The 26,954-nt window shown below is 43.6% G+C and overlaps 1 protein-coding gene across 4 annotated transcripts in view; it reads left to right on the top strand.

The window, feature by feature from the left end:
- The first annotated feature begins 2,533 nt into the window (after nt 1–2,533).
- Nucleotides 2,534–26,954, top strand: part of LOC115389345 (V-set domain-containing T-cell activation inhibitor 1-like) — a 29,646-nt gene continuing 5,225 nt past the window's right edge. Inside the window, exons 1-7 of one of the 4 annotated variants that reach the window (XM_030092841.1) lie at nt 2,534–3,053; nt 5,805–6,134; nt 16,155–16,190; nt 17,795–18,073; nt 21,648–21,800; nt 22,213–22,334; nt 22,601–22,764. In XM_030092841.1, coding sequence (XP_029948701.1) covers nt 2,996–3,053; nt 5,805–6,134; nt 16,155–16,190; nt 17,795–18,073; nt 21,648–21,800; nt 22,213–22,334; nt 22,601–22,618 — 996 coding nt within the window. In that variant the 5' untranslated portion in view covers nt 2,534–2,995 and the 3' untranslated portion in view covers nt 22,619–22,764. Of the gene's footprint in view, nt 3,054–5,804; nt 6,135–16,154; nt 16,191–17,794; nt 18,074–21,647; nt 21,801–22,212; nt 22,335–22,600; nt 22,765–26,954 lie in introns of those variants that run through there. The other 3 variants (XM_030092840.1, XM_030092838.1, XM_030092839.1) reach the window with 3 other exon arrangements.

The raw sequence follows: 26,954 nt of genomic DNA, 5'->3' as shown, positions 1-26,954 counted from the left end.
GACATCGAGTTGCGACACAGGACGTCCAGCCACGTCACTGGTTGATGCATCTGAGGACAAACAATGTGTCATAAGTCATTTCACATTTTATACTTTGAAAAAATAAAATCATTCAGGCCACCAGTGAACCATTTACATAATGTGTCTTGTCTGGTGGTGTAATGTGCATTGCGTATATTGTAAGGTGGGATGTGTGTGAATGGTGCATAAAAATGTGTATAAGAATTTTGTAATGTAGTGCATGGTTGTTTGTAAAGTGATAATGACAGTTTGTCTAATGATCATGACAAAATATTTGTGATTGACAGTATTTTTAGAACAATTAAATTACTATGGGAGCTATGGCTAAAGCTACAAGTTGAGCTTGTAACTGTTGTATTTAATGAAAATGACTAATTTGCAAAATTCAGAACGAGGTAAGAGCTGGGTACCTTCTGTGTTGTTATTTTTATGAATGAAGCCCTCTGTCGTGCACTGTAGCTGTTCGATAGCTTAGCATGTTAGCCTGCGGTGGCTGCAAGCTACTGTTAACCTAAAACACTGAGTTTTAAAAACAACAGAGACGTATATGTTTGTTTTACCTCCCAGAAGGCAGAGTTAGATTTGTTGAGGAAGGAGGAGCGCCCAAATCCAGCAGCGGAGGTCCTCTCCTTTAGACGGAGGTGGGTGCAGTCTGAACGCTGGCCCGCAGCATTCAGATCTGTGCTCCCGTGCTCTAAACAGTCTTGAGAAAGCGAAAGCTTCATCTTAAAGTTGTTGTGGAATCCATGGACGGAGCAGATGAGGCTGGTCACTTAATAAAAGTGAACAACAAAGCAGTTGAACTCGCTGTCAACACAGCGCAGAGACAGCAAACCGGAAGTTGCAACACATAATGGCGCTGCCCAGCAAGCTGTCAAGCTCAATGTGGGCGGAGCTAAACGTTTAACTCCGCCCACGTTGAGGCACGCCCCGATCTGCGGGCTGCAGTCAGGGGTACTTGGTTTCAGTGGAGCCATCGGGCTGGAGCTCCGTCTACTTTCACTTTGACCGTCATGTTTTGCTTGCTGTGGCGCTCATGCGCATGCGTACACCGCCGCGACCTGCGCGCAACCCGGTCTCAAAGGAATTCATGACGATTTTTACGTCACGATGACCAACGCGCAACGCGCACCCACGTGGACATGTGAAGCATGGGCGGGCCTGGCATTTATTTTTGGTGGTTAGAGTAAGGGGGGGGGGGGGCTAGGAAATGCATTAGGTCAATGAGTGCCCTCACAATTGTAAAAGTGCAAACGTGTGTTCACCTGCCCATTTACGTGATGAAGCATATTTATAGGTGCGTTCACGATGGCAAAGCCTAGACGAAGTAGACGGCGCAGCCGTGGGGCGGAGTTATAAGTCTGCCTCCAACTCGGACAACCCTATGTTCTCCATGTTTGTGTTTCTCATGACTCCCACCGTGGGGGGTGTTTACAGGCCCGGCGCCCGGGGTGTCAATTAGGGGGGCAATGCCCCCCCCCCCCGCCTGTGCCTCCTTGCCCCCCCTGGCTGTCAGAGGGGTAATTTTGTTTTTCTTATTAAAAACAAAAAAATAATTTCTTTTGTGTGTCACATTGTGTTAATGCATATTCAGTTAACGTTTTTTCAGTTTTAAGTTACGTTTTGGCTTCTGTCATGTGAAGCGTGTGTGCTGCTGCAAGTGTGACCAGGCATCAAGGGGGGGCAGACTGCCTCGCCCCCTCAGTCCAAAAAATTAATAAATAAGTTTTCAGTCTATTTTGTGCTTAAAAAACAACAGCAAACTCCGCTGGCTTGGTCAAATCAATATGAAGTGTTGTGCTATTCAAAATTCCAGAAAAAAAAAGAGGAGACTCCAGCTCTACTAAAGGTGAGAGCTGGTTATTTTATCATTTGTTTTATTACTGTTTGTGCTTTTTAGCAATGTGATTAATGATCAAACATTGTTGGACATGGTAGAACAGGCCTCTGATCTCTGGATTCTGTTTTTGTGTTGCTCCGTTACTTTTTCGCCACCTTTGCGCTACCCCCGCCGCCCCCCTCCCCCCCTCTACACTGGACTGGAGCCGGGACTGGGTGTTTATTTATGCAAATAAAGCGTGTTGTCATCAAACTGATGACGAGTGGGCTGGGGTCCAATCCCCAGCCTGTATGAACCAGAGAGGTGGGCCAGGGAGCCGCGGTGAGTTGCTCTCCAGCAGCTCACGCGGCTACCTCTGGGACCGATCTCGTTTGGGTCTCGCGAGTTTTCGATGCCCTACGTAGGTCCTACGTATCAGTGACGCCGGGCCAAACCTGGGCGGGGCGGCTCAAAAGTCTTAAAGGTCTGCCTCTGGCTTTCTCATGTCGAACGCACCTAAAAGAACACTTCCCATTTCCTTTAGTGAGGGAGGGACCAAACACTGACTTCCTAAAATGCTTGTAAGACTGCCTGTGTGTGTGTGTGTGTGAGTGAGAGAGAGAGAGAGAGAGAGAGAGAGAGAGAGAGAGAGAGAGAGAGAGAGAGAGAGAGAGAGAGAGAGAGAGAGAGAGAGAGAGAGAGAGAGAGAGAGAGAGTCCACTGCTGCTGCCCACAAACACACCCAGGGTGTTGTGACCTGACATCGGGGCATCTTTGAAGTTGCCGCAGATTGGAGTGACTGTGGAGGGAGTGGCGGCTGAAGGAGCAGGGGGCGCGTGAGTGACAGAGCAGCGGGCGCGCGTGTGGCCGAGGAGCGAGGGCGCGTGAGTGGCCGTCTACGAGAGGAGGAGGGGAGTTGGAAAGTGGAGGAATCCATGCTCGTACGGACTGGAGGCGACCATCAGTGTTCTGTTCTAAGAAAGAACGTCAGAAGAGCCTAAACAACCTGAAAGTTTCTCCATTTTCACTTGAAATCGTGGGATTTTCACCCCAGTGAACGTGCAGAGTGTGCAGACAGCAGCGTTTTCCCTGCTTCGGACTTCACTGACTACTTTTATCCGAACCAACATCATTCTGTCCCGTCTGGGTAAAGTGATGGAAACGTTCCTGGTCGTCCTCTGCTTCTGGCTGCTGCTCGGCGCTGGCTCCTCAGGTCAGTGACAGGAGTTGCTTCATGCCTTTTTATTTTCACACATCAGAAACAGTGTTTTAATCAATGTTTATCATCTGTGGCATAACTTAGTCCAGATCTGAGAAGTCTGTAGGTCCGTCTGGTGGTTTTCAGTCTGGACCTGGTCCAAAGCTGGTCCAGGTGTGGAAAATACAGTCCGACATGCACGTTTTCCATTTTCACCAATCCAAAAACACAGTGTTTTAATGAATGTTTATCATCTGCAGAAAAAAAGATGTAGTTACAGCAAACAGAGACCAGATTGATGACTGAGTCACTCTCCATTTCAAAGACCAGGATGCTTCAGTGCCAGTGGCATAGCTGGGATGTCTTCCTCATTGGTTTTCATAAGTGTTTTTGGGAGCCAGAGCCAGGGCCACGGTTGGTGCGAACACAAGGAACCAGTTCAAAGTTGGGACTAGCCCCGATTTGGCCCTGGAACCAGTTTGGTCGAAAAGGGGTACCGCATGTTTGGCATGCTGCATTGCACACAAGAATAGAGGACAGAAAGAAAGCCAAAAAGGTGCAGTAAATAATAATAATAATAATAATAACAATCACAAGTTAACAAATGTATGGGAAACAATCACAAGTGCAAACATAATAAAGCCCATTCATTACATGTGGACCATTGTTGTTTACAACCACTTTTTATCGGTTTAACCCAGTTACAAGAGTAACAACACCCTTTGTTAACTACTACTACTACTGAAAAAACGCTGCATCGCATCATTGAACATATCACCACGTCCTGCCAGCTTTTTCTCACAACATGCAGAGAGAGCCTGCACTTCAGCTGACCTTTTTCTTCTGTGGTGTCTGTCATAGATATATATAGAAACACTAGATGGCTCATGCGCACTGTAACCCAATGGAGACTAACGTCGTCACATGGCGGCCATCTTGGTACAGGGCCGTTCGCTTACTCATCACACTAATGTCAATTGAGCGTCAACATTGAAATAGCTATAGATTGCTCAATTTTCAATCGATTTTCAAAGGACTTGGTTTGTTATAAACGTCAGACATGTAGGCATTTAACTGCATGCAAAAAGAAAAGTTGTGATATTAAAATTTAGTCTGCATCATAGCAACGTAACGTTAGTAATGAATCGAACTGTCTGTAAATCCATGAAGAATTCAGTGAGTTGAGTGTTTTAGTTAGTGTAAATCACTCACCTTCCCTTAGATTACACAGAGCGCCCCAGAGTGGTCCACTGTACTAAGATGGCCGCCAGTGAACGACGTTACTGACTCCGCCTTAAGGCATCTAGTTTTTATATGATATCTATGGTGTCTGTGTAAAATAAGGCTGAACATGCAAACAGCATACCTAGTGGCATGAAGTGCAAATGCAGTCATGGCGTCGTCTGTAGAACTGGGATTTCTGGCTCTTTGAAGGGAGCCGGCTCCTGAGGAGCCGTTCATTTGAAAGAGCCGTTCAAAAGACTGGCTCCCTGCCGAACGTCATGTGACTCTATTAGAGATAATAGCCTCATTAAAGGGACTTAAGGCAACTTTTCAAAATTTACCTCAGTGCTGCCGCGATAGGCGCTGCGGGTAACTGCAGCCACCAGCCAAGGCGGCACGGGAGCGCGCACAAACATTTTACAGAATGTCCGGCTTCACAGCGCTGCACCAGGGATGCTCATGATGTTTACTATGTCGCGGATTACTGCATTAGGTAATCACATGCTCACACAGAGGGAACAAGCTCAAACAGAAAGGCCCAGCTGGCATTTTGAACCCGCCAAACACTGCCCAGCGCTGCAGTCTTGACAACATCATGCAACATTTTAAATAAAACAACATATTTTGAGGAAAAAATGTAAAACTCCAGCACTGAGCAGTAACATTAAGAACATCACATGACTCAGGACCTGTTTATATGAGAACAATTTCTACTGAAAACACACACACACACACACACACACACACACACACACACACACACACACACAAACCCTTTTGTTGCATTTTGGAAACTTTGTGTGAACAGTCAAAAACAGAAGTTTCTGAAAACACTCTGAGTCTGACTCTGGCTTGGTGGTCCGTCCAGAATGTCCGTGTTCGCGTATTGTTAATGTTTACAGTGTATTATTCTGTGTGTGTGTGTGTGTGTGTGTGTGTGTGTGTGTGTGTGTGTGTGTGTGTGTGTGTGTGTGTGGTTTCTTTACAAAAATGAACAGCTGCTGGAAAAACATGAAAACTACATAATTTTCAGCATTTCTGATGTTTCTGTGTAAACGGACCTCGTTTTCTAAATGTCGCATTAATGGAAAACTTTTCTGAAATGAAAACACAAAAATATGAAAGCTTCCAAATGAATGCATCCATTGTTCTCCAGTAAGTTTACACTAACTGCCCAAGGCCTGCTCTGAGGTCTTCATTCAAACGCTGATCACTGCGACTCTGTCAGCTGTGAATTAAAGTTTGTATCTGCTGGATTTGCTTCTTGCTGTCAGGAATCAGGACCTCACAGTTAGAAGTAGAGAATCACATTGTAGAGACATGTAAACAGTGTTCACTACTGAAACCATTAGATGTGCTGTTGACATTTCAAACTTTATATTCTGAGTGTGGAAACATCCGTCCAACATGTAGAAGTGGTTGAGGCAGATTACAATGACAGCAGCTCAAACCAAACATTTGCTGCGTTCAGTCAGAGTGAGAGCCACCAACTGACGGAGCACCGTCTTTTAAAAGATTAATAAATCTGCTTCTTCGTTCCAGGACTGGAAGTGACCAAGGTGGTTGTACCAGAAGGAAGTGACGCCGTCTTGAATTGCTCCTTCACCTCTGAAACGCACCTTCGTTTACAGACGTTTGACTGGAAGAGACACGACAAGGAGGTTTTCTTCTACGATCAAGGCAAACATTACAATAATGGCCTTTCAGGTCAGGATCCACAGTTCAAAGGTCGTGTTTCACATTTCAACGACCAACTGGAGTATGGCAACGCCTCCATTCTCATCAAGAACACACAAGTCAACGACAGTGGAACCTACAGCTGCGTCTTTCCACATTTAAAGGAAGAGAAAGTCTACATCCAACTTGTTGTTCGTGAGTACTTTATGATTCTGAATCATTCTCAAAGCAAACTGCAAGCAGAATTCAGGTCATGTCACCGGGAATCCTCTTAGAAAATAAAAAAGCACCAAAAGGGATGAAAGTCAAATGTATCTCTGCTGCAAAAAAAGCTTCTTAGTCAGTCTCTTGTCATTTGAAAGCTTGTTTAGTTTGCACTGGTAAGAAATCTGCGCTCACATGAGTTTAGTGGCCACATTTAAAAATCTTCTGCTGAATCTTGTCTGTCTTTCACTGAATTGGATGGATTACACTGGGTTTGTTAGATCTTGGTATCTGAGCTATTATAAAGAATCTCATATCCAGGCTGGACTTACCAACACGTCATGTGGGGATGGTGGGTTTACACTTGAGTAGCCTCGGAGCTGTCCGTCTCTCCTTCATGATAAACCAGCTTTGACTGTTCCCTGTTGTTCTCCGTTACATGACGTGGTTTTGCAGTTTCCATTTCATTCTTGATTTCTGTGCTTCTCTCTTCTTCCTCTGGTCTACATGAGTGAAATAATGTTGCAGTGATAAATTGAGGTACGATCTGTTATGTTTATTTTGGGAAATGGCTGATATCGCCATGATGTTTGTGTCGGTCAGTTCTTTCTGTGGCATTTGATCGAGCCTCTGACATATTATCCACTGCTGAGCTCAGCTGTAAAGCCACGGTACGATCTTCAGCGTGGTCGTACTTCCCTGGATGGCCCCGAGTGCTCGGCTGGCCGTCTGTCGCTCTGTTCTGTGTTCGCTGTGTTTCCTGATTCACATCTGGCTGTCGTCTCTCCTCACTGATGACCGTGAGACTCTGCTTGATTCTCTCTGTACTGAAATTTTAGATTCTACTGCACCAATGACTTTAAAGAGTATAAAGCTGCAGACTGAGCCTGAGCCACTCCTGAGCTCAGGCTCATGCAGACAGGCAGAGAGAAAATGGAAAAAGGACGATCTCCAAATCTCTCAGGACCTCCTGTGTGATTGTCTTCTAAACTACCAGCAGGCTGTGAAAACTGCCGAAGCGGAATACTTCTCCTCACCCGTCCCCAAAAACGCTCACAAGCCCCAGGTTCTTTTAATGTTTGACTCTCGGGTGAATCCCAGTGATGGTGTCTCTGTCAAAGCCTCTTCTTCGCTGAGCCAGGATTTCCTGGAGTTCTCTGTAAATAAGATCTCTGCTTTTATAGCCCCCCAGCCTGCTCAGGACCCCTCCGTTCCTACAGTCAGCTCAGCTGCTTTCCACCAGTTTGACCCTGTGTCAGTCTCTGACTGGAATGGTTGAAAACTTACTTCCTGCTAACTGTCCATCTGACAGCATTGAATCTGGTCTGCTGATAAAGGCTTTTGGCTCAGTCTGGATCCTTTGGTCGTCTAACTTCAGTCCAGTTTCTGAACAGATCTTCGTAGTAACGGAAAGGAAGTAACGTATTATCGTATTTAAAGTGTCCGATCGCTCCACCTGCTTCAGGATGTCATGGAAGGAGAGAAAATGCTGAGTCAGCCCGTTCATTCCTCCTCCTCCTCCTCCTCCTCCTCCTCCTTCCCACGATGCACTGCAGCTGCTCCTCCGGGGGAGGTGTTGGGTTACACATGTCATTGAGGGTGAGCTGCTAGCTTAGCGGTCACAGTTGAATCGGCTAACAGCTGGGATCAGGAGCTCATCAGTCAGCAGGGGGATAATTAAACTGTTTCATATGAGCTGAGAGGAAAGTTGGAGCGGCTCAGAGAGCCGCCGCTCGGTACGCCGATGTAAATATCACCGGTATGAAGTGCTTTTATTAAACCGTCACCTGATGTTCCTCTTTCACGACAGACAGAGGGTCTGATTGAACGAGTAAAAACAGACTCAGACGTGATGTTTCAACGCTGCGTTACTAACAGGACACACTGAGAATGGAGTCAGACTACAAGATAAAAACACACTTCAGATATTCCAGATGTTGCTGAAACGCTGAGAACAGTTTATAGTGATTAATGTTGAGCACCTCACGCGATTCACTATTCCTGAAACCTTCATATTGTTTGTAGTCAGCTCCTCCTGCAGAGATCTGCTGACATTGTGCTGAGAGACATTTCCTCTTCTGGCTCCACATGACTTTTAACTGCCGACTTTATTATAAGATATTTTTTGGTTTTCAACCTCAAATTTTCACAGTGAATTTTTTTTTAACTGCGAGTTACATGGTTTCATGATGTTTGTTTATTTCCTCCTTGAGAATAAGCTCCTATTTTCCACGAAGAGCTAGAATGTCTCAGTTTGACCATGTAACATGTTGTTAATGTTCCACTCAGAGTGAAACACTGTGTGAGTTTAATCCCAAATTTTTGGGAATGGACGGTGAGAGTCATGAATGGATGTGTGTGTTAGCAGATCGAGGCAGAGAGTTCAGATTAGACACACACACACACACACACCACACACACACACACACACACACACACACACACACACACACACACACACACACACACACACACACACACACACACACACACACACACACTCAGTGATTAGTGTGTTTCTAAGCCGGTGTAATGGAGGTTTAGCCCACTGCTCCACTTTCAGGGCAGAAAGCAGCATCCCGGCCATCTGTACACCACAACACACTAATACTCCTCTTTCCTCCTCCTTCTCTTTCTGTTTTCCTCCTCCTTTTCCTCCTCCACATACATCCCTCCTCCCCCTCTTCTTCTTCCTAATCCACCTGTTCCTGCCTCTACTCCTCTTCCACTTCTCCCCTCTCCTCTCCTCCTCTCTTCTACGCCATTCTTTTTCCTCCTTCCCTTCCTCCTCCTCCTCCTCTCTCCTTGTCTTCCTCCTTCTCCATCCTTTCTTGTTACAGAGTACATTTTCTTGTTGTTGTTTTTTTTGAAGATACACATTGTGAGAAAGAGCTCACTGTTTGCTTACCTGAGTTCAGAAACTCAGTGCAGCCTGCAGCCTGACACACACACACACACACACGAGCCTCTGACATATTATCCACTGCTGAGCTCAGCTGTAAAGCCACGGTACGATCTTCAGCGTGGTCGTACTTCCCTGGATGGCCCCGAGTGCTCGGCTGGCCGTCTGTCGCTCTGTTCTGTGTTCGCTGTGTTTCCTGATTCACATCTGGCTGTCGTCTCTCCTCACTGATGACCGTGAGACTCTGCTTGATTCTCTCTGTACTGAAATTTTAGATTCTACTGCACCAATGACTTTAAAGAGTATAAAGCTGCAGACTGAGCCTGAGCCACTCCTGAGCTCAGGCTCATGCAGACAGGCAGAGAGAAAATGGAAAAAGGACGATCTCCAAATCTCTCAGGACCTCCTGTGTGATTGTCTTCTAAACTACCAGCAGGCTGTGAAAACTGCCGAAGCGGAATACTTCTCCTCACCCGTCCCCAAAAACGCTCACAAGCCCCAGGTTCTTTTAATGTTTGACTCTCGGGTGAATCCCAGTGATGGTGTCTCTGTCAAAGCCTCTTCTTCGCTGAGCCAGGATTTCCTGGAGTTCTCTGTAAATAAGATCTCTGCTTTTATAGCCCCCCAGCCTGCTCAGGACCCCTCCGTTCCTACAGTCAGCTCAGCTGCTTTCCACCAGTTTGACCCTGTGTCAGTCTCTGACTGGAATGGTTGAAAACTTACTTCCTGCTAACTGTCCATCTGACAGCATTGAATCTGGTCTGCTGATAAAGGCTTTTGGCTCAGTCTGGATCCTTTGGTCGTCTAACTTCAGTCCAGTTTCTGAACAGATCTTCGAGGTTTTAGAGGACGGTTGTTCTTAACCAGCTCCAAGAGCTTTAAAACAGGACAGTGTTGGTGAATTGGTTCAGTCTGGTCTTAAGAACCTCTACAGCACTGAAACTGCTGTTTTAAAGTGTTTAATGCTCTGCTTTTAAACCTCGATCATGGTGATGGTGTGTGTGTGTGTGTGTGTGTGTGTGTGTGTGTGTGTGTGTGTGTGTGTGTGTGTGTGTGTGTGTGTGTGTGTGTGTGTGTGTGTGTGTGTGTGTGTGTGTGTGTGTGTGTGTGTGTGTGTGTGTGTGTGTTCTCGTATTTCTATCCTTGTTGGGGCCAAATGTCCCCACAAGGATAGCAAAACGTGGAACGACGTGCCTTGTGGGGACCTTTTTCCGGTCCTAAGTAGGAGAAACAGTGTTTTCTTGACCATGTTGTTGTTACTGAAAAAAGTAAAAGTGCAAAAACATTTCTTTAGGGTTAGGCTTTGTTGTGGTGTGGGTTAGGGTTAGGGTAAGGGTCAGGGTTAGGGGCTAGACATGAATGGGAGTCAATGGACGGTCCCCACAAGGATAGAAATACAAGACTGAGCGTGTGTGTGTGTGTGTGTGTGTGTGTGTGTGTGTGTGTGTGTGTGTGTGTGTGTGTGTGTGTGTGTGTGTGTGTGTGTGGCGAGTACTCGGGTCAGTTTTACACCACTGCTATCCACCTCGACATTAACAAACACAATTTCACTTTAGAAATAGAAAAATTTTCAGCATAAACACATCAAATTCAGAAAGGTTTCTCTGAGCAAACATGCAAACTTTCTGTATAAAGCTGTGGCTCGGTTGGTCGAGTGGTCGTCTTACAATCGGGAGGTTGTTGGTTTGATTCCCCATCTCCCCTGTCCACATGCCGAATTGTCCTTGAGCAAGACACTGAAGACCGAGTTGAGCGCTGTGCATGGCAGACGCCTCCACTGGCGTATGAATGAGTGAATGTGCAAAATACCACAGTGCATCAAACTGCTGCACAAGACAATAATTAAAACTACTCAACATGTTTATGATGCCTAAATAATCTCTCCTCCTCTGTGAATAGTCCAGAATGACTTTAAAAGCTCTGGAATGATGTAAAAAATACAGCAGGGTGTCAGCTGTCTTCAGGATGACCATCTGGACCGCGGAGAGTTAAAGGGGAGGGAAAGACTCAGCATTTCTGAGCATGAAGCCCGGAAATTCCTCGCAGTCTGCGTAGCTGGGTGAACTATATCAGGCTTCTCTACGGCTTCAGACAGGGAAAGACGACGGACGCCGCCGAGCCCTTGTAAGGTTTGTTCTTTGATTTTTAATGTCTGTGAGTACGTTGTGTCATTAACACTCGGTCTCAGTGGCCACTAACAGAAAATCTTCGGCACTTTTCAGATCTTTGCTTTTCTAATTTTCTAATTTTTGGTTAGAAAACAACATAGTTACATTTAAAGAATCAGTTAACGGACAGAACCTTTCTTTTTTTATTTTACCTCAGAGGAAGACAGATGGTGGAAGATGGGGTGAAAAATGTAAATTGCTGGTAATGATACTCAGAGTTCAGAGGAGCTACATAATGAGTCCTTTTCTTCCATATGAGAAAATTTATTTTTCTGAATCACCACTGTCAGGTTTTCTGTACTGAATATTTTTATTTCTTTTACCCCTTCTCTTGTTCATCAGTAAAGGCGTGTTGTTTGAGAGCCTTTTAGTGGCTCAGCAGTTTCTGCTTTTGCAACACACTCAAAAAAATTATTCATTGGATGAACCCAATTAAAATGTGCGCAGGGTTTCCATCCATAAAATATAAGTAGCCCCAACTCAAATCAAAAACATCTACTCAGGACAATATATTTGAGATTGTCCAACTTGTTTTATTCCTTTAGCTCCAACCATAACTGAATTATTCTGTGTAAACCAATATAATTGAGTTCGTTCAACTCATTTTTTGTCAAATATGTCAAATACAATGGCTGCCCGCTACTAAGTTGTTAGAACGATTAGTTTTATTTAACTAATTATGATTATTTGGAAACCCAATGCTGACATTGCTCATGTGGGCTGATGCTACACAGGATGTCTCAGGCCTTTTGTACTCCCAGAGGCAATTGAGAACTTTCCTATAGATGATGGAGCAGTAGCAGTACCTGATTAAATGCTCAACACTTTTCATGCCAGGTTTGACATGAAAAGTAACTGAACTATTTAGTTGAACTGAAGAAAAAGAACACAACAAAACACAACTACCAATAACAGTATTAACATCAGAACATCGAAGTAAACCACAAAAACAATGTTTAAATCTTGAATGTTTCATCCCAAACTCCCATGATGCATTGCAGCACTACCACCACTACAAAACTACTGTTCAAACACATTTATTTTGAGTTGAAGAGTGGTACAGGGGGCCCAATGAATTACAATTAGGTCATATTTATGAAACATATTTAGGTTTTGTTGGACATAATGTGATTTAATTAGGAAAACGAAATTTTAATGTGTCAACTCTAACAGGGGCTTGAGTCAGTTTTTTGAGTGCAGGAAAACATCAGGAATGTGGTCCTGCAGCTGACTTTCTTTTGAGACTTGCACAGCTGCTGGACAGGCCAGCATGTGGGAACGCTCAAAGAGGAGGGAGGAGGAGGGGGAGGCAGACAACAAGCTTGTTATTGACATATCATAGTTACCCTATCTAGGGCTGCGCGGTATGACAGTATAATACCGTGTGACGGTGTAAAAGTGCATACCGGTTGAAATTTTGCCATACCGTTTATACCGGAGAGAGAGCAGATGTCTGCTGCAGCTCTTTGAGTCAGCGTACAGTTGTCTGCACTCGCTAACAGGACAGCCGGTGTGCAATTGTTTGGGTGCGTTTGTGCATTCTAACAGCGTGTCCCGACGTCGTGCGGGGTTTGTTCGCTGCATTTCATTGGTCAGGTAAGCGCAGGGTGCGCTTGCGAACAACACCAGCGTAGCCAGGAGAGGTGGTAGCCATAGTGGCGGACAAGACCAGCGGCTCCAGGAGTGACGCTTAAAACTCAGGTCTTTTTTTCTAAAGCAGAGTTTAAAAAATAAAAGAGGAAAATGAGCAAAGGTGACAGTTTGGTTATTTTTAAGCAATTATTTGAATTTACAGGGGAAACATACATACCGTGATATATACCTTTACCGTGATATAAGATTTTGTTCATACCGCCCAACCCTAACCCTACCCTTACCGCTCTCTCTCTCAAAAGTTTTGACCAGATGAAACAGAGTGATATAGCTGTCAAATCTCAGAGTTTCTGCCCTTTGCAACCATGTTGGTGGCTGATTGGTGGAATTCTTGCCTTTCATGCAGGAGATCTGGCCTCAAATCCCCACTGAGATTTTCAGTTTTTCATCAATTGATGCTTCCCTGTGTTGTGTTGACTAAACATTAAAAAAGTTGACAACACCTCAAAAGTGACAAATCATGTTGTTTATGAGGCAAGAAGAAATTATCCTGATTAATAACTTTATCATTTACTGACATTCTGTGATGAATTCAGTTATATTAGAGACATTCTGCATTATTGATTTCATTCCAATGAGTTTATCAAATGTTTAAAGCTAGGGTAGACGATGTTGTCCAAAAGCACTTTTTGTCATACTGAGTGAAATGCTCCTTGCCCCCTGGGAGAAGTCAATTCATTATATTTACGGAAAAAGGTGCGGAAAAAAACCTGACCTCTGTAGCAGCCACAGGAGTGTAAAAACTCCGACCAATCGTATCACGCGGACCGCTTTTCAGGAACCAATCAAATCCCTTTGCCGTTCTACCAGCCCCCTGCGCTTACATTTCAATGGCGTGCACTGGCCCTGGTTCAGAGCCGTTGCCAAGGGGCTCTCGGCACAGCCTGCGACAGTGCTGCAGCGCGGCGCGGTGCCAGGCAGGTGGCTGCTGTAAACAAACCGGCGGGTCTGTCATGGGCCATGAATCCCAAAGGTAAAAAGAGAAAAATAGATATTCAAGTAAGAATGGACTGAATCATTTGCTTTCATTGCCAATGCGGAAGGATTGCCTGCATGTTTGCTCTGTAACGAGAAGTTATAAAGACATTTTCAGGGAAGGCATGCTAAATTAACCCAGTTCACAGTGAGAGAAAAAGTGCTTCTGAAGAAATTAGAGGAGCGCAAAGATCGATTTAAGAAGTGGATTGCATCTCCAAAGTTTTGTTGCAACCCGAGAGATAATAACGGAGGAAAACCGCCTCTCTCCGCAAAGACGGTGAGAGAAACGTCAGGTGCAAATACCGCCCCGCCTCAGAGGAGAGCTGCAGTCCTGTGTGAAGACTGAAGTTTCATCTTTCCATGTCCGATGTTGAGGAGCTAGTGAGCCAGTGATGTCCGAAAACAGAAGTCACATTAAACGGGTGAGAACACAATCCTGTCATAGGCAGACATTTATCATCAAAGTGCTCGTTTTTATAAAGAGATTTCCGATTTTTGTCAGTGTTTTGAATGACACGCAGGGATATTATTGTGTTTTATTGCTCAGGTCTGAGGATTGCTGCGCTGGTGTTGTGCTGTCTGTTGCTGAGAGAGGAGGGAAAAGAGGAGGATGCTGCTGCGCTGCACCCTTCGCTGACTTACTTATTTGCAGAAAACTAAAGAGAAGATGAAAATGCACAGAAATCGAACTTAAACTGCCTTATCTTAACTTTATGCTTTGCATTTTCAGAAAGCTATTCTACTGTGTTTTACTTTTTTAAGCAAGCTGCCTTTGAATTGCAGGCTGTTTTATTACTCTTTTGCAGTTGTGGCCTGTTCATTTGTGTCTGTTGCTGCCATCAGTGGGAAAATAGAAAAAGGATTGTTCTGCATTTTATTCATTTGCACTGACTTACGCTGCCTAACTTTGTATTTGCAGAATGCACAGAAATGCACTGAAATAAAAATTAAACTGATTATTTTCATTTTATGTAACCTATTTACCTTTTCAAAAGGCTGCTGTTTTTTTTTTTGTATACTTGCAGACTGTGTTTTAACTGCAGGTGTTTTATTGCACTGTTACCCAGATAATGGAAAAAGAGAAGAGGATTGTATTGTTGAAGTTTGAAGAGGATTGCAATTTATTTCCAAGGGAAGGTCTGACAGGACGCCTATTAATAATAGGCACGTTCCATTTTGTTTATGTTTTTTCAAATCCTCAAAACAAAAATGACACCAACAATCTGATTTCTTTACTGTATATCTATAATTTCATCAACGTGACAAAACATAATACATTAATATTGTAATGGAAGTTTAACTTGAAGTACCAAGTATCGTACAGCAGGGCAGTCATGTGGTGTTTCATTCTCTCCAGGATGCTGCAGGGAAAATAACATTCAGTCAAGATGCTCATTATGTATTTGTAGCTAACTTACTCATTTTGATAGTAGGCTAATATAGCTAATATACACTTACAGCTGTGTTGCTTTCATATAAGGCTTATATAAGACTTTAAATTTTTTGCGGCTCCAGACAGATTTGTATTTTGTTTTTTTGGTCTAATATGGCTCTTTGAACACTTACTGTTGCTGATCCCTGGGTTAGGGTACGGGTTAGGAGTTAGATATGAATGGGAGTCAATGGAAGGTCCCCACGAGGATAGAAAGACAACAGTGTGTGTCTGTGTCTGTGTCTGTGTCTGTGTCTGTGTCTGTGTGTGTCTCAGTGGTTTGGAACTGCCCTCTTTTGTTATGGAAAGTTGGACTTTGTGCCATTCTGCTCCTTTAGGAAACTTGCGGATCTTGTTGACGTCAGTGTTCACGGTTTCCTCCACCTCTTTCTGGTTTTACTTTTTTTTCTGTTTCTTTCCAGTCTTCTGGTCTGGTTTCGAGTTTCTGTCTTAGGGTTTTCCTTGGATCAACACTTCTCATTGTTATTGGATTCTGAGTTAATTTTCTATTTCTGATTTATTTAATCACATCTTGTTTGATTTAAGGTTTTTGGTGTAAGAATTAGGGTGTGCAAATATATCAGTACTCTGGTACATATTGATATTATTTGTGCAATATGGATGCCACTCCGGCACAAAGTGGACGCTGAGTCTGGCCGTCTGCTGTGGTAGATGTCTGTCCATCGATATTTGATCAATACCATAATCTTTAGAAACAAATGTTTGAGTCTTTATTTGCAAAAAAATAAAAAATAGGAGTAATCAAAATGATAATGATAATGAGATGTTTGCAAACTGCTAATAATGAGCTGAGGTTGTTGTCAGTCCTCTCCTCTGTCTTCTTTCTCAGCTCTACATGTTTGTCTTTTCCCTCGTAGAGCCCACCTTTAGAGACCGATCAGGACAGAACAGAGGTGAGTGGTGGAGTCACTGAGTTACATCTTTAATGTGTGTGTGTCTGTTACTGCACAACAACACCTCTGTCTTCACATCTGGATGTTTTACCTCACTGTAACAGACCCTGTTTACACGACAACAATCTGCTGGAGACAGTTTTATTTTCTCCACGAGAAATACCATCTGTGATGAAACCACACACTGTTTCTGATGAGTGAGTGTGTGTGTGTGTGTGTGTGTGTGTGTGTGTGTGTGTGTGTTTGTTTGTGTGTTTGTTTGTGTGTGTGTGTGTGTGTGTCAGAACGTTGTGTTTCAGAAAGTTAGTGCTTCATATTAAAGGTGCTGTAGGCAGGATTCCACATCTCCGCCATCTTGCTTAGGTTTACCCATGCAAGATGGCGATTTGAAGCCCAGCACAGCCAATCCTGTCCTGTTTTCTCTGAAATCACGCCCTTACGCAAGTTAAGCCCCTCCCACAAGAACGTGTGACGAATGCCCCTCGACCAATCACGGTTAGAGCCTCGGGCTCTTCTGATTGGTCGAAGATACCTGGAGCTGTCGAGATTCCTTTTCAGCTCAGAACAGAGACAGATGGAAACGCTGTGCCCTCGCGGTAGTGCAATTATGCTACACTCCTAAAGGATTATCAATGGATACTCTAACATTTAATCCAAAAAAACACAGAAAAATTAGCATTGACTAGCAAAATCCTGCCTACAGCACCTTTAATTCCACTGAAATGATTTTCTCTGTGAGATGTTGTCGTGTGAACAGGCGCCTCAGTCAGAGCTGCAGGACGTCACCATCACTGTGTGAATCACAGAATCACTTGTGATAAATAAACGTAACTTAGTGTGTGATGTTGATGTCTTTGTACCTCCAGATCACATTTTTTTGTGCATTTGTGCTCCTGATTTCTTCTGTGAAGCGAAAATTTCAAGTTTCTCCCGGCAGACTAAACCTACAGCAGCTTCACTCGACTGTGGTCTGCTATGTTCAGTAGGATTTAGGATGACTCTGTACACACACACACACACACACACACACACACACACACACACACACACACACACACACACACACACACACACACACACACACACACACACTAGAGATGTCAAGTGACTCCATCAGTGAGGACTCCACCTTATTTATTTTATTTTTTCTTTCAACTTGAACATTAATGCAACAATCAATGACCTCAGAGAGACTATTTGTATTTTGAGTTAAGGTCTTGATATCACTGCTGTCCCGGTTCTTTTATCATTTCTTTGGACAAAACAAGTAAAACTGGAAATCCTGAAAAGTTTGACATGTGGAACAATGATGTCTTTTAAGTTCGAACTCCATGTTTGAAGCACCAGCCGACGGGCCTGGTTTACTGTAGTAATCTGTGACTGGAAGTGTGCTGTTGATGTGTGTGTGTTTTTCAGGTTATGGAGAAGAATGACACCTTGAGTGGTGTCATTTACTGAGAGGACATTATCAAACATTTAGGAGCGAAAAGCAGATAAATCTTAATTTAGCAAGAAAAAAGATTTATTAAAAGAATGCGAGAACGGACAGTAGATCAGTTTCTACACTGAAGTCTTCAGTGAGTGACTCTTTGTTCTGTCCACAGATGCTGTTTCAAAGGTTCACACTGAGATCCTCGATGCCACCAACGCCGGGGTGCTGCTGAGGTGTGAGGTTCAAGGTGCTTTTCCTAAACCTAACGTCACTTGGGAGGACGATGGTGGAAATCCGGTTACAGCCTCAGAACCTCAGATCTCCTCCAGAGGAGGCCGATATGACGTCTTCATCACTGCTCACGTCACCAAAACTGCAACCAACAACTTCTGCTGTGTGGTCAGACAGGAGGAGATCCTCCATGAGTTCAAAGAGAAGCTCTATGTTCCAGGTAAGATCCTTCGTCCCTGTTTCAGTTCAGTGGTCCTCAGGGAGGTGAAGCGCTCTCTGTCCACAGAATAGACAGTGAATTTCATTAAGGATGCTCCGATACTGATACCAATATCAGGCGTCATGTCATGTCATGAGTATTCAAACTCGTTAAAAGATCTGCAGTGAAGGTGTGTCAGCTGTTTGAAGAACTATTTGAAATTAAAGAAAAACACAAACTAAGACAGACTGTAAATTGTTCTGCCAAAATATCAACACCAACAACTTCATCACCAGAGACCTGATGTTGTCCAGTAGTTTATCTGCTCAGTGGATCCTGGAGGATTTCACTCCGAGCCGTGCTACATGCTACATGCTAAAGAGTTCCAGAGCTCTCCCAGTGATGCTCCACATGATGAAGTATGACTGATCCACTCTCTAACGGTGAGCTGGACGGTCTTCACACAGCGAGTCGTCTCCAGTCTGCAGCTATAGAGCAGTGAGGAGACAGACGCTCTGCTGGAGACGCAGTGGTTTACTGGAGCTTCCAGGCTGCTGGAGGTGAGCGTAGCGTTGAAGCAGAGGTGGATCGCAGCAGTCCGTAGCTTTTGCAGATCGTTAATGGAATATGAATTAGACTAATTGAGGTTTAATTATCCTCATATCGGTATCAGCAGGTAGCTTAACGTTAGTCCTTGTACTTGCCCTTTAAAGATGGATGCAACGATTCACTATTTTCACAAACGATTTTTCTTTACTAATTAATTCTCCAGAGAAATTGTGACTGAAAGCTTTTTAACATTTCTATTGAATCCAACACTATTTATTGTCATCTTCTAAATACTGTAGCAAAATAAATTCCTTTTTATTCCTGAGGCAGATACAGTAACTGTAAGATACCAACAAGGACAGATTTACTTTTCTTTGTTAAAGAAAAACTTCACATATAATTTGTCTTACAGTTTTTTTTTTCGATTGCTAAAACATGTTTTTTGGAACTGTACGTTTTTTTCAAAACTGCACACACAAAACTCCAAACATCCCACACAAGTTGCTAAACCCTTACATCCCCTTGCAAAAGAACTCTGCATTAAATCTCTTAACGTGTTCACAAAATGGAACTCATGTTTAGGGCTGCGCGATTAACCGAAACCTCATCGAAATTGAGGTTTTAACTACTGCGGTAACTGAACCGCACAGGGCTGAGGTTTTTCCGCGGCATGAGTGACAGACCTATCCGCCAATCAAAACGTTCGAGTCTCGCATTCCGGGCCAGCGACCAATCAGAAATGACAACAGGAAGCAAGTATGTATGCACTGCACTGCTGCAGCTAACTAGCGTCAGGTTGCTAATAACAAACCCTGCGTGTGTGCTTTGCGGTGTCGTGAGGAGCAAAAAGTTTTCAGTGTGACTCGTTCACGGTGTGAAAATGGCTGAGATGACAACAGAAGAGGGAGCGGAGCAGCTGGTATTAGAAAAGAATCGTAGTTCAGTTGTTTGGACTGACTTTGGGTTTGAAAAAAAAAAAACGACGTGGAGCCAAATGTAGATTGTGTCGCTGTGCAGCAGCCAGATCCAGAGGAAACGCATCTAATTTGTACCAACACCTGAAGACTCACCGCTACACATTACAGAAGCGTCGACAAGTCGTAGGTTATTCTCTCTCTCACCTGACAGCTCAGCCTTCATCCAGCATGTGGATGCTCTCATCTCTCTCCATGAAAACATGAAGCGCAGCCCAAGAATGTGAGGGAAGATGACCCAGAGTAGGATTACTAAACTGATTGTGATCTAAAAATATTACAGCAATAAGGATTATTTTTTTTACCCTTTATCTGTAGAGGCTGGCGAGTTCTTTTTTTTTTCTTTTTTGCGAGTTGGTTTCACAGTGGTGCCTATTTGCGGTTCTGGTTTTTAATTTAAATTTATTTCACGTTGAAAACTGTTGTCTAAGTAATTTTCTGTGAACCATGCAAGCAAGACCAGTATTGAATTACAATTTCGACAGCATCGGGTTTTTATTATTTTGTTATTTAATTGAAACAACGCACTTTTTTTAAAAACGTGATGTAGACACACATGGTCTCGGCTGCCTGAAGCTTTGTCAGTTTAGTTTACAGTAGGTTATTTTATGTGTCAACTTGAGCAAGACCATGTCAAAGTAAGAAGAATTTTTTTCATCCATAATTTCAGCTGTTTTCTGCAATTGAAAGAATAAAATGTGAAAATCGCAATTTGCCTGCCTGTCCTTGCCCGGGCCGGCTCTGCCTCAAAGCCCACATCTCCACAAGCCTCCTCCATTGACTGAAGCATCGGGACAAAAGTTTAGAGATTTGCATATTTGTGTGTTGTGGATTGATGCTTTGAGATTTTATGTGAGAAGTGTGTGCAAACCTGAAAACTTGTGTGTTGTGTTTTGACGACAAGGTGATGTGAAATTGACATCGGAGTGTAAAGAAGGAAACTTAGAGTTCTAATATGATAAGGAAATCTAAAGTAGTAACAAATTGAGTCAAGCGATTGGGGACAGATATAAAGGTTGTGAAAATTGTGCCTATTTTTTGCTTTTTGGGTTTTAGCAATCGAAAAAAAAACTGTAACAAGAAGGAAATTAACAGAATTTGAGGTCAAATCTCACGTAAAATAAACTTTGAAGAAAGTATACAATCAAAGGCTCATTGCAGCATCTGGAGGTTGTTTCTGTCTTTTCTGTCAAACCATTTTAATTTTCTGGCCTTAAACAGCCAAACTGCTGCCACACCTCTGATGTGAACTCTCCTGATGCCACAGACAGAACTTTGCCGTAGTCTCCACCAATCTCTCAGCTTTTTTTAACTATTCAAACATTTCACAAGTTCAGCTCTCCACTTGATATAGATCTTCAAACACGAAGCACCGTGGGGCGTTTATCAAGGAAATAAAGCGTTAAAAACTGAATTGCATCCTCTGCTGTTTGCATCGCAAAGCATTTTTTATTCCATGAATTCAATTTGTCATGTTTTTATTGATGCATCATTACATCTGTAATATCAGTCCATTCTTACGTTTCACTTCTGTCCCTAAAATACCATTTCGTCTTGCTGGTTTCACTTGAAACTTTAATGAAAAAACAGGAAGTGTTATACATGTGACTCCCTGCAGGGACACTGAGCACTGTGCAGTGAGCACACATTTAGTCTAATTTTTTTCTGAATGTGCAATAAATGAAACATCAAGGATCAACCCTAACATTGAAGTCACAAAGTGTTAAATGTAATAATTGTCATTTTTAGAAGATTTTTTTAGTCAGAATTAAAGATATCCCGAGAATTAAAAACTTTAGAAAACTCCAGATTTTCCTGTTTTTTGTTTTTAAAATACATGACAGAATGGACATGGGACTCACTGATGTGTGTGTGAAAGTCTCTGATGGTGGAAGTGAAGCTGCCGTCAGGCAGTGAGGAAGAAGCACATTTACTCTGTTGAGTTCATTTATTTATAATGTGAGGATGAAAACATCACTGATCTGATGTGTTGGACTCTTCTGAGCTGATGTTCTTGTATCGACCCTCTCCAGGGTTCTGTGTGTGATGATCCCTTCTTTGATCTGTTTCAGGTAAGATGTTCCAGGTGTGTGAAGATGACAGCTCTCTCAAAAACATCATTTCAAGACATATTGGATTGTTGATTGTAATTTTGATTGGCGGATTACTGGTTGGAGTTTTTGGAACTCTTGGAGTGATGTGGATCAAAACAAGATGTCAACCAGGTAAGTCTGACTCTGTAGTCTGCAGAAACATAACAGCAAAACACAGCACAGCTGTCCTGAATCTCTGTTTCCTCTTTGTCGTGTTGGAGGTCAGTGTCGTGAGTTTAACAACCTGCAGCTCTGGAGCCACATGTGGCTCTTCAGCCCTGCTGTAGTGGCTCCCTGAATGTAATTTCCCTGTGTAAAAGACATTTTAAAGAAAGGTTAAACAGCTTATCATATTTGTAAGAACTCAAATTACTTGAGGATTTGTTTCAGCCTTCAGTTGAAATGAATCAGTGCTTGGGCTGAAGTTAAAATTTCAGCTGTTTATCAGTTTGTTGTGTCATCTGTTCTCGCCATTTCTCATGTATGAATGTCCAGGGTGAAATGTCTGTATTTGTTGTTTTCAACTGCTTTTTCCTCCCTCTAGATCCTGAGGCGGGGAATCATAACTATGCTCCTGCCAACACAGCTCCTCCCACTGATGGAGACCGTGAGAATGAGTATATACCAAATGGTCATCTTCCACCCAGTGGTGATATTAAACTGCAGGTAAGACCCTCCTCAGGTCTGAACTGGAACCATAAAGTTATCATAAAAGTTCAGTTTGGTGAAGCTGAATTCAGACTCAGGATTTGACATCAGTGCAACATTGATCCATGACAACACATTGATCACTATTCACTCATTACACACAGCAATTAACACACAGTTAGCTAACAAATCCATCAGGATGAGAGAGAGAACAGACTACTGGAGGGAGAGAGAAAAGATTACTGTAGGTACTAAACGCTGGGTTTTTCTGTTCCTTTCTCCAGGTCATCAATGGGAAGTAGGTCTTTGATATTTCCTCAGAGAAAGACTAAACAGACTGTTACAAACTCACAACAAGCTGACTGCATCATAGAGACATTTGGCACACGACCAGAAGGTGTTTGGATGAAGAAATGTTCTCTATGATCATGGAGCTGGTTCCATGTGAAGCCTGGAGATGTCCAGAGAGGGATCACCTGCAGCACAGGAAGGCCTGACGGTCGCCGTGGAAACACGTCTGGTGTGACTGTGATGTGGGACGATAGTGATTGTTGAATTTCTGCAGTGTGTGGAGTAATTATATTAGGGAGGGGAAGTTTTAGCTTGCCGGAAATGAAGTTCTGTGTTCAGTCCCAGGCTCTACAACCCACCGACTGACTGACCACCGACCCACAACAGTGGGGATGACTCTGCTGTGGTGGGACTGAATTCAGACAGGAGTGTCCTGACCCCCCTGGATAACCTGACCAGAGCCAGAAGCAGCTCCTGACACCTCACACCCAGCACACAGCCTGTTCTCACCGTTGCCTTCAGGGAACCGCGACAGATCTATGCAGGCCTGCACCAACAGACTCACCAGCACCTTTCACCCAAGTGCATTATGGGTACTGAACACATAACGGCTCAGTGTGCTGATAAGGAAATATTCATCAGGAATCATGTGTCAGTCAATGCAGTAGATGGTTGGGTTGTCCATTGCTTGCTTGTTCCTGTTACTATAAGCTGCACTTGTATTTCTATTGGGCTCTTTTCTATATATTTATAAAGATTTAAATAGTTACAGAAAAAATATATTATCTATTTTAGAAAAAAAAATCTATATTTAAGAATTGTTTTTTTATTATAAATAAATTGTATTAAACCTCCCCCCCCCATCCCTGCAACATCCCCCATCCCTCAGCTGAGGGAGCTCTGAACTCCTTGGAGACTCTTTTCGGGCCTGGCTCTCAGAATTCACCAGTTTGTTCCTGATAGAAAGAATCAGACTCAGTCCTCTTTCAGCTCTGGAAGCTTTGATAAGCTGTGGAAACCTTGGTGCTATATTTGTTAAGAATGACCAAATATTATTAGTTGTGTTTCATTTAGATTTCTCTCTGTCAGTGTTACTTTAGCTTTCTGATTTCTGTATGAAACCAGGTCTGGTCATCATATTGTTTCTGAGCAAGTATTTTTTTTTTTTCTTTTTGCTTTTCTACCTGTGCATCCATCTTATGTGATTTTTCATGAACACTTGAACGTCATGATAACCCTTCTGTACCACCAGTTGTCCCATTTTCTACATTGAAAATTCATAATCAAAGAAATGAAAAACATGACATGCTTCTATTTTTAAGCCCCCCCCCCCCCCCCCCCCCCCCCCAACGAAATAAAAGGAACATTGGACATCAGTGGGATCTAAAAGCGATGATTGCTGTCATTTCGTTTGACCTTTATTGTTGAAGATTATCAACTGTGTGACCTCTGAAACAAGTTTCTTTCGCTTCGAAAGTAGTTCTCAAACTGATACCTGAGCGCCCTCTGGTGGTGCCACGGTGAAATCACAAAATATTAAAAATCATTACAACTCTCCAATAAGTATTAATTTAGAAATAGTATGTGTGTGTGTGTGTTCTTCCTGCAGGTTCACACACAGCGTGAGCTGCTCTCTGAACCCACAGCAGCTCCCTGATCAGCAGATGATAGAAGCTTCAACTGTGGCTCATATGAATTTCTTTCTTTCTTTTCTTTTCCCCGTCCTGCTCGGTATCAAACAGCAGAATGGAGGTCTGGCTGCTGGAACGTGTCAGAACAGATGTGCTCTTCCAAGAGGAGCTTATATATAAAGCTCCTCTTGATCATATGATTTGTTACTTATTTTGTTTATTTTGAATACTGGTATAAATTATTGGGGGGACAGGAAAGACAGGAAGAGAGACAGAGTGTGAAGAAAACAAACGATGAACAAACAAGCAAACAAAAAACAGTGACGAGAAGGACGAGAGTGCATGATATGACGATCCTTCAATAGGAACCGGACACTCCAGACGACCGGCGGCTACCACCTGAGCAGGGAACAGAGAACATCCTACGAACTGTTGTTAGAGAACATAACCAGTAGTTATCTGGGACATGCAGGCTGAGGATCCAGGGATCTGATTACTGGTAGGACAGACATGTTAATGGCCTGGGTTTTATTCTTACCATTCAGCTGTTCAGGACCTGTGTCACCCTCTGGAGGTATCTGGCTGTGGCTGACCTCCGGGCTGCTTCGTCCTGGTTTCCATCTGTGCATCCCCAGGTATTTGGAGCTGTCGTCACATCTCTGATGCTGCCTTCACGTAGTTCAACCCCTTCAGTAGTGACCATCTTCCCTCTCCTTGATACCATCTGTCCAACTTACCTGGTCCCAGTGACTCCCCATGTCACTGCTGTATGTCCTGGTGAGGTGAATCAGAGTCGATGCCCCGCTCACATCCTGGCATACAGCTTGCTGTCGTCCACAGTAGAGGAGGGTGACTGACGATTGCTCCGCGGTGGCAATCAGTACCCAATTTCTACTCTTGGTGATGATCTGGCTGAGGGGGTTCAGCCGATGCAGAGCAGCAGGGGGGACAGAGCGTCTCCTCAGTATATTCCACATTTGATGCTCGCCTCTCTGCCACTGGCGTCCAGCTAATGCATCCTACTGAGATTTCAGTGGAACAGGAAGGTGTTTTCAGTGTCCATGTGAGAGAGGTTCAGTAAGTGAGAACGGTTCATGGCAGAAGTCGGGGCATCCGGGAACTCTGTGACGTCACCCTCTCCAAACAGTGGTCGCCATATTGTCCTTGGGGGGAAAATATCTAAATACAAAAATTTATAAATTTGTTAAAATATTTAAAAAATCTCTCAGGCTTCACCGGCTTTTGTGATTCCGAAGAGTCTCTGTGTGCTCGGTTGCACGGCCAATATCACCAAAAATCCCGACTGCATTATTCCAAAGGAAATCCCGCAGAAGTCGGGGGGTTGGCGTCATCCAGTCGGGCCACCAGTCGATGCCTCTGAAGGGATTGACTGCAGCTGACACTGGACTCCCATGGGTGCTCCCAACACTTCATAACCCGTTAGACTTGTGTGGCTACAGATGGCTGACTGACATGAATGATAACACTGACTTCAGAAGATTAGCACTTGCTGGCCTTCAGTTTAGTAGCGTGTCCTCGACAATAAAATAGAGTTTTATTAATACTGTTTATTATGGTTTTGTCTTGGTTCCTCCTCAATTTCTGTTGACTGTTTTCATCACTTTCATCACCGTTTGTTGAAGTTGTCATAGGTTATGCAGTGTCACTGATAATTATAAGGTGCACATTCCTCCAGCACTAAGATCAGGATTCGTGTGAATATCTTGGGTGACTGTACGATTGACTTTAAAAAGTGTATTTGTCAGATGTCTTGTAAGGTGGTTTGGAAAGCCAGACTGTGGTCTCCTGTTCCATTACACCCAAACCTGACTTTCAGTTGGATTTTCGGTGTGGACAACAGCCCTGTTAGCAATACGTCAATAAATTTGAGGCTCTTAATAAGGACACATATTTTTACTGACAGATCTAGAGATCTGAGGTGAGGAAAAAGCTGGGTTTGGGGCCTACATAATGAATGATGGAATTAGTAAATACGCGTGTTTCTGATCAGGTGTCCTGTACTACTGAGCTTTTAGCCATCTGGTGAACCTTAGATTAGGGTGAGGAAAACAAACCTGGAGTGTCATATATTTACTGTGACTCTTCAGCTGCTTTACAGGCTGTTTCATGTGGATTTTTGGGGCCCTCGACCAGACTCATGATAGGAGATTCTCTGTTGTCTTGTCAAATAGAGCAAGATGGGTGGCAGTGTAATTTTTTTCATGGATCCCTGGGCACTCGGCATTGTGGGAAACGAGGCAGCCGATGAACTGGCAAAGGAGTCATTCTCAAGCACTGAAAGTGAAGGCAAGTGGACCAGCTGTGGCAACGTGAATGGGAAAGAGACACAATGGGAGATGGTATATTTAACTGTCAGCCGCCTTTCAGATAACAGGCTTGTGTGGACATGCTGTCGGGCTGCTCAGGTGAAAATAACGACATTATGCCGCAGTAGTAGACTACTACTACTATATAGGTCATTGATGCCGCATGCAAAGAGCCCGCGCGACTGACTACATATCCCATGACTCGTTGCGGCGGTGACGTCACACTTCCCATCTCTCAGCAGCCTCTGTCAGTGAGTGCACCACCCATTGATCTGGTCTGGAGCAGGAACCAAGACAGCGCTTCGGTCCGGATGAGTTGACAGATATTGACCACATCCACCGCGAACGCGGCATCTGTGGTTACCGTTTCGAGCAGACCGCAGGCTCGC

The sequence above is a fragment of the Salarias fasciatus genome, chromosome 5, assembly GCF_902148845.1.
Source record: "Salarias fasciatus chromosome 5, fSalaFa1.1, whole genome shotgun sequence".
Lineage (NCBI taxonomy): Eukaryota > Metazoa > Chordata > Actinopteri > Blenniiformes > Blenniidae > Salarias > Salarias fasciatus.
This window is presented reverse-complemented; position numbering and strand designations above follow the sequence as displayed.